Genomic DNA, 17071 nt, shown 5'->3' with positions numbered 1-17071 from the left:
AGAATGATTGCTAGTAATTTTTTAAAAGATAAAAGTTCTGCAGTATGCAACTTGAGTTCTTACCACTTGTATTCTTGGACGATAAACTACATTTTTTAAGAGCTTAGTCGATTCACTTGTTTGTGTATGATACCCTCTCACCTTTAAATGAAGCTATGGAAACTTATTGCGTTTAAGATTGTTAGCTATAGTTTGGTCATGCAGTGCTAATACTGCAGCTCCAGAGGCAGACAGCATGAAGGTTTCTGTTTGGAGGAAGCAAACCCAGATTATTTGCACATCATGACCCTCTATTTATACATTCACAGTGGATTTTGTAGTTTTACTTTATCGTTGTCATGGTACCTTATTCATAGTCTAATGCTTCTGTTTATTCATTTAAGTGTTATTTAGCATTATTAATTACATCACCAACTCAATGACCATGAGTTTGAGCAAACTCCAGGAGATAGTGAAGGACAGGGATGCCTGGCGTGTTGCAGTTCATGGCGTCACAGAGTTGGACACAACTTAGCGACTGAACAACAACAACAATTTCATTATTCTCTGTATTTTCCTCAGATTGTTTTTGAATGTATAAATGCTTCCACTGACTAGAGGTTGGCATTATGCTTTCATTTAATAATAAAAAAAAAGTGGAAAAAAGTTTGACTAGAGACATCCAAATCTGATTATTACAAATTTCAAAGTAAATTTCTTTGATTGTAAATAATGTGATTTTGCCACAAATTATTGGGTCAAAAAGAATTCAGCTAACACTTCTGGATTTTTATGGATTACAAAATTAGATGGGATTATAACTTCACTTTAGCTTAATATTTTATGTCTAAACATATATTTTTGTCTTCTTTTTATGAAAGATGTCATATTATTTCAGATTCTTCATTCCAGGGCAGAAGGAGTCTGGTCCTGGTTGTCTTGTTTTGCTACTACACTCTGAACTAAACTTTTTGAAGAAACCAGTCAGTGATATCCTTATTTTTATTTTCATTAGGATAAAATTAGATTCGACGATCCGTGCTAATGCACCTTTCAGTTCTTTAATGCCTAGTCAGCAATCCAGCCACTAACCTCAAGATCAAAAATCCGTAAGAGAGATTGAAGGAGCAGCAAAGATACTGAAATCTAATTTATGAAAGTACTAAGGTTCCTGAAGCAGAAATCCATTTTATTTCAGGTTAGAATGGACCAGCATATCTCTGATACATAATCGTAATAATTCACTATTTCCATGATTTACTAATGTGATTGGAATGAAGAAATGACGGTTAGAGTTGTGTTTGTTTTGTGTTGTTTAGGATTCCACATTTCTAATCTTTCTGTTAATGCAAATAGCTTTCACTGCTCATGTATTTTTATAGTAGTATTGAGATTATTTTATTCTGATTTGACAAGAGAGGTTGTCACAGAGCACAGTACACCAAAGCACAATGAGTTAAAGCCTTGGGAGACAGCAGTGCCTCCAGGCCTCATAGTGACTTGACAGGGCCTGGGAGGAATAGGATGTTTGTCTACAAATATTATTTTCTGAAGTACTATGTTAGGAGAAAAATAAAAAAAAACAATATTACAGAATACGAAAGGGGTTTGCTTCACTTATACTGTGAATACAGATTTGCATTCACTTGCTATGTACCCTTCATTATGAAGTAAAGAGTTGATATTTGAAAGATTTGTGAATATTATTATAGTATATGATGGTTCTTAATACAATCCAATACAACTGAAAAATTAAGCAATCACTCAATGAGTCAATAAATAAAGGTCTAAGGCTGGTTATAAAGCTATTGGAATAAATCCTGGCTGAAACATCCAATAAAATAGTGTCATATATCTCCATTCTCCTGCCCTCTCATTCTATATAGCACTAATTTGAGTCAGGCCTGACAGAACATTGCACTCTATAATTTGTCTTTTCTGGCTAATAACCTGATACTAACAGTTGCCTTTCTTTTGTATACTCTTTGTTCATGTAGAGATAGCTTTTACCAGGGCATAAGTTATTGTGTGAGCTTCTCAGGTGGCTCAGTAGATAAAGAATCTGCCTGCAATGCAGGAGACACGGGTTCTGTCCCTGGGTTGGGAAGATACCCTGGAGAAGGGCATAGCAACCCACTCCAGTATTCTTGCCTGGAGAATCCCATGGACAGAGGAGCCTGGTCGACTACAGTCCATGGGGTTGCAAAGAGTCAAACATTGACTGAAGTGACTGAGCATGCATGCATGCAAGCTATTGCACATGTGATGGTTACTAAAAGCTATGCTGGGTGAGTGGTGGGTGAACGGAAGACAAGATTCTGTCCACGTCAACATGATTGATTTCTGTGTATCGCTCTGGAGGAGTGGTATTCAACACTAAAATTAATATGTCATGGTTCTCCAGGCATGCTGCAATAAAACATGCAAATGTTAAATCTCCTACTGTAAATCAGTTACTGCATTGAATTTTCTCTAAGGGTTTTGCTTTTTTTTTTACCTATATGTAAAAGCAGGCACAGTGTCTTTCTATTCTCTGGAGACTTAGGTATAAAACCTATAGGGAAAGATTATGTTTTAAAGAGAATTTTAAAATTGTTCTTTTATTATACATGCTACTGAATTCATTAAAGTGTTAGTCTGAATTCACTAATGAGGTAGTCAAATAAAGAGTCCTCCAGGGGTGAAATAAAAGAACATTCCATATGCCAATCTATTTATCTCCTTGGCCCACCTCTGATCATACTCTCTCTCTCTTTTTTTTTTTTTTTGTCTGCAGACTTGGTTTGTGTGTGGATCAAATTACCTTCTATTTTGTTATATTTTTACCCTGGCAGGAGGCAGTGCCCTGATTCAACAATTGGGCTGTTATTAGCCACCTTCCTTTTAACACCATCCCTTCAGCCACTATACAAAAGGCAGTTTTAAACTGATCTTATTTTCCATTGAAGAAAAAAAATCTTCATGGGTTGCAGTCACTAAGGAAGGTGCACCTTCTTCTTTCGTACTTATAAATAAAAAATAGCCAAAGGATTTCACATTACTGCTGAATTGATTCATTTTTTCAAAAAATAATATAACAAAGAAACAATAAGGTTTATAGAAGCAGTAGACCTTAAATAAAAATATGAGCTTAAATCAGACCTTAAGAATTTGGAAATTTTTTCTAGTAGTTGATGATTTCAGGAAAGTTTTATCTTCTGATTTATATTAAACTCTCAATAGCTTTTCACTGTTTAAAGATTCTCTGCCATCATATACACTCCTACACCATTAAGCTAAAGTAGTTAAGGATTTATGAAATATTAGTGTGCTGAAAATCCATCAAACACTTTAAAAAAATATTTCTACTCCTCAAAATAAAAGACCTGGGAATTTTACAAATGTAGTTCATATTTTTATTTATTTTTAGTAGGCAAGGCACTACAGCTTATGTGTTCAAAGAGTCTTCTATACCTAACAATAATAATATCTCCAAGTCATGATTTAGGCAGTGAATTAGGGATTTTCAAGCCATTAGTAATCAGCTTCTTAACAAACCTCTCAAGTAGGTACTTTCTTAATTCACCAGAGATGCTAACTGTGGATTTGGAGACCATAATATAGCCTCAGCTGACTCAGTCTCAGAGGATAGAGCAGGAATTTGAATGCAAGTATATTTGGATGTAAACAAAGCTCTGCCCTTTATATCATTCCATATTTGCTTAGGGCTTCTCAGGTGGTGCTAGTGGTAAAGAGCCCATCTGCCAATGCAGGAGATCTAAGAGACACAGGTTCAATTCCTGGGTTGGGAAGATCCCCTGTAGAAGGGTATGACAACCCACTCTGGTATTCTTGCCTGAAGAATCCCATGGACAGAGGAGTCTGATGGGCTATATAGTTCATGTGGTCACAAAGAGTTGGACATGACTGAAGCAACTTACCACACACACATGCTTAATTACCTATTTGTATCATTTTTGGAGTCAAGAAATTGTATCTTCCAAAGGTTTCCATGTCTTATTTATGATAGTTTCCCAAAACAAAACAACTCCCTCCTCCTTTTTCTTGTCCCTGGTGCTCATTGCACAGCTCATTAGGATCTTCTTTGCCCTGAACAAGATCACTGATTCTTACCACCTAAATGGATTTTGGTCTATTTTCCCCATCATGTCAGGATCACATTGCCAGGACATCCTTGCCCTTTATGCAGTAAGAGCAGAGAGGAGAAAACCATCTCACATCACTGTCTGAGATGAGTCCTCTTGAGTGACTCTGGCAATATCTTTCAGGGAGTGATTCTCAACCCTGGTACTAGTCACTTAAAAATGCTAGTGAATCAACAGTATTAGAAAAGCAGAAAGGGACTGTACTGAATCTGGCACCTTCTTCTTCTTCCATTTTTTTTTTAGTTTTGGACACAGAACTTAATGAGCATCTGCTATATGTTTTGTGTGCATGTGTGTGCTAAGTTGCTTCAGTTGTGTCCGGCTCTTTGCAACCCTTTAGACTGATCCTGCCAAGTTCCTCTGTCCATGGGATTCTCCAGGCAAGACCGGAGTGGGTTGCTATGCCCTCCTCCAGGGGATCTTCCCAACCTAGGGATCGAACCCGCATCTCCTGCATCTCCTGCGTTGCAGGCAGATTCTTTACCACTGAGCCACCATGGAAGCCCCTGCTATATGTTAGTCACTGCTAAATGCTTGTATGGTAAATACAAGGCAGAATGAATAAAGGTCAAAACTAGTTTAGAGAAAGGATTTTGCAAATCAGAATCAGAACTTTTCTCAGTTCCTTCTGAGTTCCTGTCTGTATTAGTCTGCTAGGGTTTCCATAACAAGAACCACAGACTGGATGGGTTAAATGACAGAAATTTATTTTCTCACAATTCTAAAGGCTGCAAGTCCAAAAATCAGGATGTCAGTGGGCTTCTTGATTTCTCCTGGGACCTCTCTCCTTGACATGCAGATGGCTGCCTTTTCTCTGTGTCCTCTGAAGGCCATTTCTCTGTGCATGCCATCCTCATGACTTCTTAACCTTCATGATCTTGTTAGAGGCTTTATATTCAAATACAGTGAGGGTTAGAGATTCAGCACATATAAAATTGAAGGGAACACAATTCAATCCATAAAAATGCCCATTACATACATGGCCATTAATGTACAGTAGAAACAAGTCAAAGAGAGTCAGAAACTATAATTATGATAATTAGCATAGATGCGGGAGCCAGAAGTTCAAATCTCTAGTCTGCCACTTTCTAATTGTGTGAACATTGGTCAAATTTAACTTCAGTGCTTTATTCACTATCTTTTGAAACAGGGACAACAAGAGTACTGACTTCCTGGGTCCTTGCAGATGAAACAAGAGTTGATTATTAGTGGTAGATGAATAGTTTTAAAAATGACATTATTTGTTTTTATCCTCTGAATATAACATCATAGGAATGGTGAGAATAAAATGCAAGAGGAAAAATGGCAGAAATAGAACACTCTAATTGAGAAATATTAGCACACTAAATTTTCTTTATTATATTAATTTAGTCTATATAATAGTAGTTGTGAAGAAAAACCAACACAGAGACACAGTTGAGACTCCAAACTTATAGCTTAATTCATTCTTTATTCAGCACTCATTACATGTTAGAAATTGTTCCGGGAGTTTGGGAGACAGCAGTGAACAAAATAGTCAGAAAAGGCTATTCCCCTGAAGCTTACTTTCTAGAATGAATATAGATCACCTCCACATTTCACACCCACTTCAGAAGCTGGGGAAAATGAGACATATTTAATAGTAGGAAAAAGCCAATCAATCAGCAATGTCATACAGCAAGCTGATATTTACCAAGCAGCCAGAGAATACCCAGGAGCACTATTCACCTGGGGGTCAGAAGGCTTCCCCAAGTGCTGCTCTGATGCCTGAGAAGCTGGTGTGGACTTTTTTTGACAACACGCTCTGGCTCTGGGGCCAACCTGTGCGCCCCGCCCCGCCTGGCAGCTGCAGACTCTCGCGGGCAGGAGCTGGTGCGCCCCATCGGTCAGGGCGGCGCAGTCACCGCGGGTCCTGATGCCCGGGCCAGTGGGACGCGCAGCGAGTCCGCATCCGCGCGGATTTTGAAGCCGCGTTGCACACCCGGAGCGCCGCGGGCCCGCCTTGAACACACTGCCCGGAACCCCTAGCCGTTGATCCTGGGTCTGGGGAGCAGGTCGCCGAGAGTGCCAGTGACTTGGGCTTTGGCTGGATGTCTCCTGACTCACGTCACCAGCCTGACAGCCTCGCACCAAATCAGAGGGCGGCGCTCGTCACCGGGAGCTCCTGCAGATTAGAACTCGCCTCTCCTAGCTCCTCCCCTCAGTCCCATTTAAAGCTCCCACCCGCTTATCTGAAAATTAAGAGTGGACTCAGTTTCCTCAGCGCCTTCTTCCAGGGCAAGATGGTAAGTGAGGAGCTGGCATTAGCTAGTTCCCTGGCGAAACCGGGGGCGCTCTGAGAACCAGAAAGCTTTGCCTTTGGAATTTCTTCCACCTTGGAAACAAGATTTCTCTGCTACCTGCCAATTAAAACGGGCCTTCTTTGCTGCTCCATCTCCCTTTTCCTCTCCGCTATCTTCTCTTGGCTTTCTATGTCTGCCTCTCTGTCTCTCACTTTCATTCTCAACCTCTCTCATCCTTTTGTCCTTTATTTCTATTCTGGACTTTCTCCCAACTTTTCCTTTACACCTGCACTCACTTTTCATTCCACCTCTTCCTCTAGATTATGCACATATTTGCAAACACTTGAACTTGAGGCTAGGGGTTATTTAGGGTTTGTTTTCTTCTCAGGTGTCAATTGCATAATAGCACAGCTCTGATTCCAATAATAACCTCAGGGAAAGAGCCTGCAAACATGCCTTTAGAATAAAAGAAAATAGCACTTGATAAACTTTTGGCCGAATTTATTTGGTCTGCAATGCCCACGCTGGACTTGCTTCAAGACTGGACTTTTTCAAAACTTAACTTATTAGGAATGTTAACAAAGTATGACTTAATTGACTTAACTTTCTTTTTTCCTCTTCTTATTTGTTTTCTCTCTGTTTATGCTATTTCCAAGAAAGTTCACAAGTCAACAAAAGACTTGTCGTGGTCAAAAAGAGTTTGTCCAAAGTTAGGCTCTGATGAAATGAATGGCTTTTACCTGATTAAACATTGACAAATAATTAGGAATGGTCTGTTGTACAAATTAACCCAGGGAGGCTGCATACCTGCCCCTGACTGGACATCTGGAAAGACTGTGTGTTTGAGGTTTGAGGAGGCAGGGACAGGAGGGTGTTCACTGGCTCAGAACACAGTAGAGGATATATGCCAGACAGTTAGTGGTGCAAGATAACTTTGGAAAGACATTGAGACCTGGTGATGGAGAGACCTACATAGAGCTTGCTGTCTTTCCTAACTAACCTATTTCAAGAGGATCCAATAGCATTTAAAGTCAGAGGAAGAGAGGAAAGAGGAAGGGAGGAGTGGAGCAAGTTTATGATTCAGAAACTAAAATTTAAAAGTTAGAGTATATGGTATGTTCTATCCATTCCAGCCCTAGCATTCTAAGTTTTTTAAGGTTATTAGAAATATAACTAAGATATTTGCAAGAAAGAGCCAAATAGTTCTTACATGATTCATTCGTTAAGTCGACTTTCTTTTGCTTAGATCTTGGGTAGCCTGTTAGATGACTGAGGCATAGCAACAAAGAATACTCCTAGATATTTACAAATTTGGTCCATCCAATACTAGCCTGTTCTATGCTGAGAGGACCTAAGGGAAGTACTGGATAAACCAAGAAGCTGATTCCTTTCTAGTAATTATATTTGGATCACTCAAAATTAATCTGGGATCTATACTTAGCATCTTTACTGGTTTTATTCACTGCATGTATTTTCTGCTTCTTTCTCCCACTCTTTCCCCCCTCCAAATGCCCATCACCACATCTCTTGGGACAACCCCCCCACCCCCAACCAACCTACATACTGAATTTTACAGAACACCGTTCTGCCTTGCCAAGACCAGTACTTTGTAGGAGGCCAGAGCTATAATTGTCCGTATTCCGCTACAACGTCAGAATCTAGTGTTGACGTTTCCACGGAGACTTGGGTCTCTTTCTGGGCTGCTGGTCTCCTGGACAACAGAGAGCCCCAACAGGCACCACAGGCTCAGGGTAAGTTCTGCTCTTCTGCTTTGCTGGTAGATCTGAAGCCCTTTCCCAGTACTCATAGTTGCAAGGCATTATGGGCTGGAACTCTGTAGTAGAAGGAACGATAGGTAAGGTTTAAGAAAGCCCAAAGACTCCTGTATTTTGCAGCCTAAATAACTTGCTTTTTTTGTACTTGCCAAATAGTGAAAATGGGATTCTACTCCTTGCCCACTGGATAATATGTATTTCTTCCATAATATACTATACATAAAGTATAATATGTATACTTTGCAGTTCTTGGAGATTTCCAAGTCATTGAGAAAGTTTAGGTCTAGGTCAAAGTTACATAAACAATACTAGTGAATGCTTTGGGAATTAAGATACTAGTTAGAAGTTTTTTGTTGTGGTGGTTTTTTTTGTTTGTTTTTTGTTTTGTTTTAATTAAGGAATATTTCCCTGGGAATGAGAGAGAAGCAAGCAAAAATACTAACAATCTTTAATTTCAAAAAGGAAATTTTATGAATAGTGCCTTATAAATGGGGAAAAAAATCCCATTTTGCCTAAAGAAGACTTCAACTTTGGAGGGGAGCATAACTTTTATGGGAACTGACACATTAATTTTGCCGTGGGGCTTAGTAAACAGTGTCTATAAATATTAAACAAATTTTCTGTATCAACACTCAAGTTTCTGGAATAACTATAAGACACCTCAGAATACTTTATCTGTAGTGCTATTTCTGCCACATGAATTTGTTGGATTTGAAGAAAGACACAAGCAAAAAGCCCCCAATTTTTGAAACACACTTATATGTCTGGAAGGAAATTATTTAATTTTAGCTTTCTACCACAAGAAACAAAGAAAACAGAATGCCCAAGAATGTGAAACCAAAGAGTGTATAAAGTTTTATTCCTATCTCGTCCATCATTCCAATTTAATAAAAACTATTTCAGTAATATTTTAGTTGACTTAGAGGTGATCAAGATTCCAAACTGTACTTCAGGAAAAGAAAATAAAAATAAACCAACTTAGCATGCCCAAGCAGTCTTATTGGTAGGCATAATTTGCTGTCAAACATGAAAAAACAAAAACTTTGAAAAAGCATAAAACATACAGGTAATGACATTTGAAATATATGAGTTTTAGTACAGTTTTGAGATTTTCATTGAGTTATTCAGAGAAAAAAAGTTCAAATTATTTTGAAATAGCAAGTGCTATTCCATAAAATTCTGAATAGATACTCTCCATCGGACTTCACTGATAAGCAGAGATTTTCATCTGGGAAAAAAAAAATGGTAACATCAAAAATAGGATTAGATTCTAGAGACAAACACCATATTACCTAAGCACTACAGCTTAGAAAATAAGATAAAAACTTCAAAAACATAGTGGAATTGCGATGTAGGCCTAATTGAGGGTGGGGCCAATAAACATTTGCATGAATTAGTAATGCAGATAAGAACTCTTATCTCCTGAAAATTGACCTCTGTAGACACTTGCAGATAGCCTTTAAATATTTGTCTTTCATAGCATGCCTGCCCCTTCTGAAAACTTTAAATATGTCATTTTCCCATGTCAAGGCAATGGCTAACTTCAGAAACGTAATTGAGCTTACTGCCTTTCTGAAATCCTTTGGTTAGTTCTTTATTACACAAAAACTGCATTTGTATTTTCTCAGTTATCCGTTTTGTGTTTTCACATAGAACCATCAGGTGACTTGAATTTCCCTGTTCCTAATTTGTGTTCATGGGAAGAGGCTCAGCTTTCCTCTCAGCTCTACAGGAATAAGCAGGTATGTATAGATAATCAGAACATTGAGATCGGCCATGTTCCAAGTAGTTCATTCTCAACATCGTCCCTTAGGGTCACATGGCTTCCATGGAGAAGTCAAAGTGAAGTGATCAGTGTGACAGAAAATAACAACAAAGTCAAAACCCTCTAGAAAGACTTGCAGTCAAGCCCTAAACACTCACATGTTAGCTGTATGACCTCTTGAATCTTCTTTTTCTTTAACCTGTGAAATGGAGATATTTGTACTGTCTACCTCAGAGGGCTGGTGGAAAAGTCAAATGATATAATGAATGTGATAGTATTTTTGAGTCATAAATAGTTCATCAGTTAGAGAAGAGATGATGACTATAAAAATTCTTACAACGATTGCTTAATTTTCCATATTTTGTTTTTATTTCTGAGAGTAATTTAATCTTGTGGACATACAAACAGATTGATCTGAGATGGAGGGAATCCAACCCATATTTTTTTTTTTCCTTTCTTCTTTTTTTTTTAACATGCAAGGAAGAAGCTCAGCAAAACCTTTCTAAACACTGTTTTCTATATTTAAACAGTTGCACGCAGCTCATTTTCCTACATACCTTCTTGATCCCCTTGTGGTTACAATTTTAAAAGTCATATAATCTCTCCAAACACTTTGCAAAGAATAAAAAAAATTCAGAGCACAAAGCTGAACAATCAGGTAATAGGTGGGTGTAGACTGAATTTGCGCCTTGGAGGACAAGGGCTCCCTGAGATTGTGTTCATAAAACAAACAGAATAATAATCAAGTTTAAGTAGGTTAAGGGTCAGTGGTATTATTATAAGGTTACAAAGTCAATATAGTGGAGCAGCCGTCACCATTGTCTGCTTTTTGCAGCTCCAAGATACTCTGGTACAGAAGGAAGAAGAACTTGCTAGGTTACATGAAGAGAATAATCATCTCAGACAATACCTGAATTCTGCTCTAGTTAAATGTCTTGAGGAAAAAGCCAAGGTATGTGACTATCCCCTTTATACAGACAGAGAAGTGATGTGAGAAAGAAGACTATTTGAGTAAAAGTCCTTGATTAAATGTAAGAAGTGTATGAAACAATGTGTCTTGAAATTCTTCAATAGGATGGATGAATTTTTCTGAAAGAAAAATAGTGCTTTCAGAAGAATGTTTATGTATCATTTCTCTGAAGTATCTAGTTGCAGATTTTAGCCATAATGTTACAAAAGGAGTTGCTAAAGAATCAAAAACCAGTCAAGGGGGTTGCTGAGACAACAGAAATTAATTGTAAGATAGAGTTAGATGGATGAAACATTGAAGTGGGAATTAGATCTGGGAGACACAGGTTTCTTTTAAGTATCTGTTTTACTTTAGGTAAATCAGTCTCTCACTTGGGGCCTCATTTAGTTCATTTGCAAGTGGATGAACTAAAAAGATCTTTTAAGAATCTTTCCAGCTCTAAATGTTATAAATATGGCTGGAGCCAAATCTCTTAACTGACAATTAGACATAGCCAATAACATTACCTTTTAATGAACATTGTGTTCTTACCCTTTAAAATGTTTCTAACTCATGGATAGTTTGCCATTAGTCCCTTTTTGTTATTCTTCCTTTTGAGAGGTTTTGTATTTTTTTTATTATCTCTTTGCCATTCTCTTACCATTATTGTTTTATCATCAATCTTTATCTTACTTCTAGGCAAGCTACATTATTTATCTAATTCAATCATATTGCTTTCAACTCTTACCAGAAGAAAACCCACTATATTAGTTTCTTTAGAATTCTGTTTGCTTTGTTGAGAAAAGAGAGTATAGCTCACAGTTATTAGCCCAGGCTCCCATCTTCAGCCACCATTCTGTAAAAAAGGACAGTTATTAAAGCAGTAAGTGATACTAATTAGGCAATTTTTTCTCTCTTGTTCTCAATTTTGCAAGATTTAGAATAATATGACACATATCACATGGGAGTGCTATGAAAGTTAGCAAAATTAGAGGAAGTGTGTTCCCTAGCATTTTAATCAGTGGTTCAATCTAGATTCAGATGGTTTAGGTTTAAATCTAGGTTGTGCAATCCTTAGCAAGTCACTAATGTGCTTCCTCATTAAAGAAGATTTCAATAGTATCTACATAAAATGAGATCATGCATGTACCTCAGTACATGATAGTTGTTGTTATTGCCATAATAACAATAATCATTACTTCCCTGAACTGAAATTTTAAAGACATCATTTACTCTCTTCAACTTTTAAATGACTAATACAATAATATGAATTGGAATTTCTAAGTGGTAACATGTCATCATAGATTTTAACTTAAAGACAGGTTAATCCAATCAGTTTTGCTTTGTATGAGAAAATAAAAATTTATTCAAGTTTTCTAGGGAATTAATGTTAACTAGTAAATATTTGACGATAGTAAAGAAAATGATGTTGGGTGATTGACTGCATTTTCAAATACTATTTCCCCAGAAATTGCTGTCATCAGATGAGTTCTCCAAAGCATGTAGAAAATTCAGAAAGGGGAAGAGGAAACCCAAAGAGCAAAGACATTTTCCTCCTGAGATTCCCCATCATAAAAATGCCAAGAGAAGTCTTGTTAGTGAATTTGCTAACTGTGGACAACACGGACCCCCTGTGGATCCCTGGGTTCTTCAGACACTGGGGTTAAAAGACCTCAACACCATTGATGACACCTCATCAGCTAACTACAGTGCCCTCTTGTCTCGTGCCAGACAGACCACTAGCACATTTCCCCAGTTTCTGGATGAAGCAATTGATTATCCCAATGCCCCTGGGGAAGATCTGCCAATTGACTATGGAGGTGATATAACAACCCCCTTGCAAGACACTGCCAGCCACAGTGAAGATTTTCACTTCCTTTCTCAACTTTCAAATCCTCCAGGACTAAAAACTCTTCCTTACTATACTTCTGATGTGTCACCCAATAAGACAGAGATGGCCTTTTCCACATCCTTGAGCCCTCACTGTAATGTGAAAACGCACTCCTTCCACCAGGGACAAGCTTTTGTTCGTCGAGATGAAGAGGGAGGCTGGAAGTTTACCTGGGTCCCTAAGCAGTCTTAGTGACCCCCTCTTCTATCACAAAGGACTGCCATGAACTCTGTTTACAAGACCCTTCTTGCACTTGAACCTGACTATGTGGAAAACACAAGCTATTGCCCAGACGGTCTCCTGCCACTTTAAATGTCACTCTCAATTACCCACTTAAATCTGCAGGGAATGGCTTCCAAGAATCCATAATGAAACATGCTTGCTCTTCTTTCACCTAAATTTGACTTGTTTACACACCCCCACCTGCTGTTGACTCCCTCCCTTGGCCTTGTACTTGAAAAGGTATTTTCCAATTGTCTGAATATTCCTTTGAGACCTAAATGTGCTGTTCCAATTATAACAAGTCTAACAGCTTTTCTTCTTTCATCAAGCAGTTTAAATGTTCACAGCCTTCACCTTCTCAGTTTTATTTCTCTCCTGTTCCTCTTCATTTCTAAAAACTGCTTTTGAAATGAGCGTTTTAATTGCTCAAATTACCTGCTATTAGGCGTTCAAATATCTGAGGGTGGGGTTGAAACAACTATCTTTGCCCATCATTGTTCCTGAAGACACAATATAAGTAACATTATATGAGACAGTTCGTTGAGTGTCCCATGGTGGAATTAACATATCTCTTCAAATGCTATAACTCTACCAATAAGCAACAACACTGATAAATTAAAAGATAAAAGATAATTAAAATTACTTGCCTGCATAGTTGGAGAAGGAAATGGCACTCCATTCCAGTATTCTTGCCTGGAGAATCCCAGGGACGGAGGAGCCTGGTGGGCTACTGTCCATGGGGTCGCACAGAGTTGGACACGACTGAAGCGACTTGCATGCATGCATGCATGCCTGCATAGTGTATCAGCTTCTGTGTGCACCTGGCATTGTATCTGCAACCAACATGACTCAAACAAGAACATTTTTTGAGGGGCTTGTGGTGACAGAATAAATCACTGTCCTAAACTGCTTAGATGCTGATAAACTTCTATTCCTGGAAGTATAGTCTAGCCTAGCTCTGACATTGTATTACTCATCCATTCAGTCATTCATGTGTTAATTTTTTCATTCATCAATACGCCCAAAATCTTTGTAGAACACCAACTATTGGTGTTGTTGGTGTAGAACACCAACACAGTTAGTACCAGGCATCATGCTATGGGGTAGTGATAAAATGTGAACAAGTTAGACGCTGTGGGTACCCTCATGAGACTTAGACCCACTCATCTGCTGTTACCTTGAGAAAGCTACTTCCCTGGTATGAACATTCAGTTTTCTGAGCTATAGAATATAGAAGTCAGACTAGATAATCTCTAACATTATATAAATCGAGCCTGGGTCCCATCAGCTTTATCCTAAAACTGTCATCCCGGGGCACTATTCTCTAGTTTTGATTGGCACTGTAGATATGTTGGATGAACTTTTTTATATATAATTTTTTTTATTATGAGCCATTTGTAGTTAACACTAGAAATCATTGCTATGATCACAGTATTCTTTTCCTGGTATGAATCCATTTTGGGGTTAAATTGTTCCAATTCTGTGACAACATGAATCCAAAAAATATAGACATTATTTTTCAAATAAGTGTGCATAGATTTAATGGAAATATTGACATAAAAGATTTCTCTCTTTAGATTAAACATATTCTTCATGCTCATGCTAGTTTTTCTTTCCAACTCCTCAAGCTCCCTATCCTTTCTAGAATATTTTACATTTCAAAGATGTGCACCTATTATTTTGGGGGGACCAAGCTTCAGTTGATAATAAAACCCACCATGTTGAATGCCTTTCCAACTTTTTCTTTATTCTGCCCTCATTAAGTTGCCTGTACAGTCAGTGCCTAGTGAGTGAGTGAGTGAAAGTTGCTCAGTCGTGTCCGACTCTTTGCAACCCCATGGACTATACCGTCCATGGAATTCTCCAGGCCAGAATACTGGAGTGGGTAGCCTTTTCCTTCTCCAGGGGATCTTCCCAACCCAGGGATCGAATCCAGGTTTCCCACATTGCAGGCAGATTCTTTATCAACTGAGCCACAAGGGAAGCCCTTCATTAAATTGCCTGTATAGTCAGTGTAAGAGCATGAGTATTCTATTTGGAATTCTTTGCAACTAAGAGATGTCTTTCATTTTTTTGTTGCTGCTGTTTGGTTTTTGCTTTATTTTGGTGATGTGAACAAATAATCTTTGTCATAAAGTTTTGCTACCACCCAGTTTTCTCCATAATCCGTGAAGGGAAATCAAATATATTAAATATTTTATGATTTAAGAATAAATAGAACACATAGTATTTTCTAAAAACAAAATCCAAAATAAAAAATTTCCTTTTACATTCTAGAATCTGTTCCCTGTATGGGTGAAATTTATCTTTTTAATAACAAACTTAAGAATTAGAATTGACTGTACTATAGTTGTAGGAATCAACAAAGCAACATATATATTTTGAAAGTCTAGATGATCAAGCAGTAAAACAAAATTGATTAGTCAACAAATAATTATTTTGCATTTTTATGTGTTTTATCATGTGTTAGGTACTATGAGGAAGCATCCAGGCTCAGCACATTTGGTACATAAAACAAAGCCACATAAAATGTAATAACTTTTAAATGAAACTTGGTCTCAGGCCAGTTTAAAGAAATTACAACACATTTGTGGTAAATGATAACTTGCTCTGGCTTATATGGGAGGACATTACCACTTATTCTCACAGTCACATCTATAGGTATTTGATATTCACTTGAATTATGTATAGAATATTATTTTGCTGATGTTTAAAAAATTAGAAATTTTTCTCACCTGAGTATATGTTCTAACTTTATGGTTTTACTATGCCCATCCAGTAAACCAGAGTTAATATTTTACTAATATAAAGTGCAAAATAAAAATTAAATAGCACTTTTGTGATTGCAATGAAAATTTTTATATTGTGCATATCATTTTCTTCTCCTAGATTTTAAGCATACTCATTTGATGTGCACCTGTTTTGTACAGTATGTGTGGCCAGACCAATGTTTTCAGCATTTAGAGTTCATTCTTGATCCAGGATACATTTCAGGTGTTAACTGGCCTAAAAGGTCAAGTGTTTTTTGTGTACAGCACTCTTTACCCAGCCTCCCATAAAAATTAGAATCCAGTATCAGTTTTTAATACTGCTGACATTTCCAGTGTCCTCTGGTCATCTGAAAATAAATCATACTTATATCTCACGAACATCTAGAAAATAAAGGCAATTGCAAAATTTACTTATGCAGGTAACATTTAATGAATGGGAGTGTTCAACATTACAGTGATGCTAAACTATAATTTTGAAAATTTTGAATAAAAAAACCTATGTTAACCAGTGAAAATAATTTCTCTGATCTATTTCAAGAAAACAGCAAAAATTTTTAAAAGCATGATAAATCAATTCAATAACTGACCTATTGAGTATAGTTAACCTGTGATAGTTTTTTGATGCATTTATTTCTTGCCTGTACGTCAAGACATGTGATTTACATTTGTTTCAGTTTACCAAAAGATTCACATAAGATAAATATTAAAGGCATCATTTAAAAAATTTAATAAACCAAATAAAATTGGTTTATAAGTTACAAATATGATATATTTCATAACATATTTGTCATATTTTTGTCTACATTTGTTGTTACATGAACATAACCAGACATTCAGTTATAATTCTTACATTGGATATTCTATAAATGTAAAATACAATTTAACACTTAATATTTTAAATGATTTTTATTTGTTTATGATTTAAAATGTTTTTAATTATATGTGCCAATTTTGTAATGAATTTATATCTAATAAATAAATAAATGACAAAAAATTGAATCCTACTTTTTGGACTTATTTTAGAAAAATTTTCATTGAATGAGCAACAGGCTAAGAACAAGTTTTCTGTATTCATTTCTGCCGTAAGTTTGGCAATAGAAAAATGTATATTTTAATTTCCAAATAGTGGTATGACTAATAATTGTCACTCATTTGACAGATGTAGTCTGTGCCAGCCTCTGCGGAAGATATAAGGATGAAATATGTGCTCAACTAACATGGCTATAAAGGAGAGAAAAACCTTAAATAAGCTTAATCAAAGCAAGGGAATAATTAGCCTTCATAAGTAAAAGTCTGTGCTTCAGATATGGCTG

The 17071-nt window shown here is 37.0% G+C and overlaps 1 protein-coding gene across 2 annotated transcripts; it reads left to right on the top strand.

The window, feature by feature from the left end:
• The first annotated feature begins 5951 nt into the window (after nt 1–5951).
• Nucleotides 5952–16752, top strand: GMNC (geminin coiled-coil domain containing). 2 transcript variants are annotated; one of them, XR_014077788.1, is made up of 6 exons: nt 5952–6388; nt 7962–8136; nt 9814–9902; nt 10761–10877; nt 12343–13632; nt 14877–16752. XR_014077788.1 is itself a non-coding variant. In XM_081573463.1 (5 exons), exons 1-5 carry the CDS (start codon nt 6194–6196, stop codon nt 12955–12957), a joined length of 1191 nt encoding a protein of 396 aa, XP_081429589.1. In that variant the 5' UTR covers nt 5952–6193; the 3' UTR covers nt 12958–16752. The 2 variants fall into 2 exon arrangements, 1 of the variants encoding a protein (XP_081429589.1); XM_081573463.1 differs by having other exon boundaries at nt 12343–16752.
• The last annotated feature ends 319 nt before the right edge of the window (nt 16753–17071 follow it).

The sequence above is a fragment of the Giraffa tippelskirchi genome, chromosome 2 (genome assembly GCF_054371585.1).
Source record: "Giraffa tippelskirchi isolate mGirTip1 chromosome 2, T2T-mGirTip1v1.2.pri, whole genome shotgun sequence".
Taxonomy (NCBI): Eukaryota; Metazoa; Chordata; class Mammalia; order Artiodactyla; family Giraffidae; genus Giraffa; species Giraffa tippelskirchi.
This window is presented reverse-complemented; position numbering and strand designations above follow the sequence as displayed.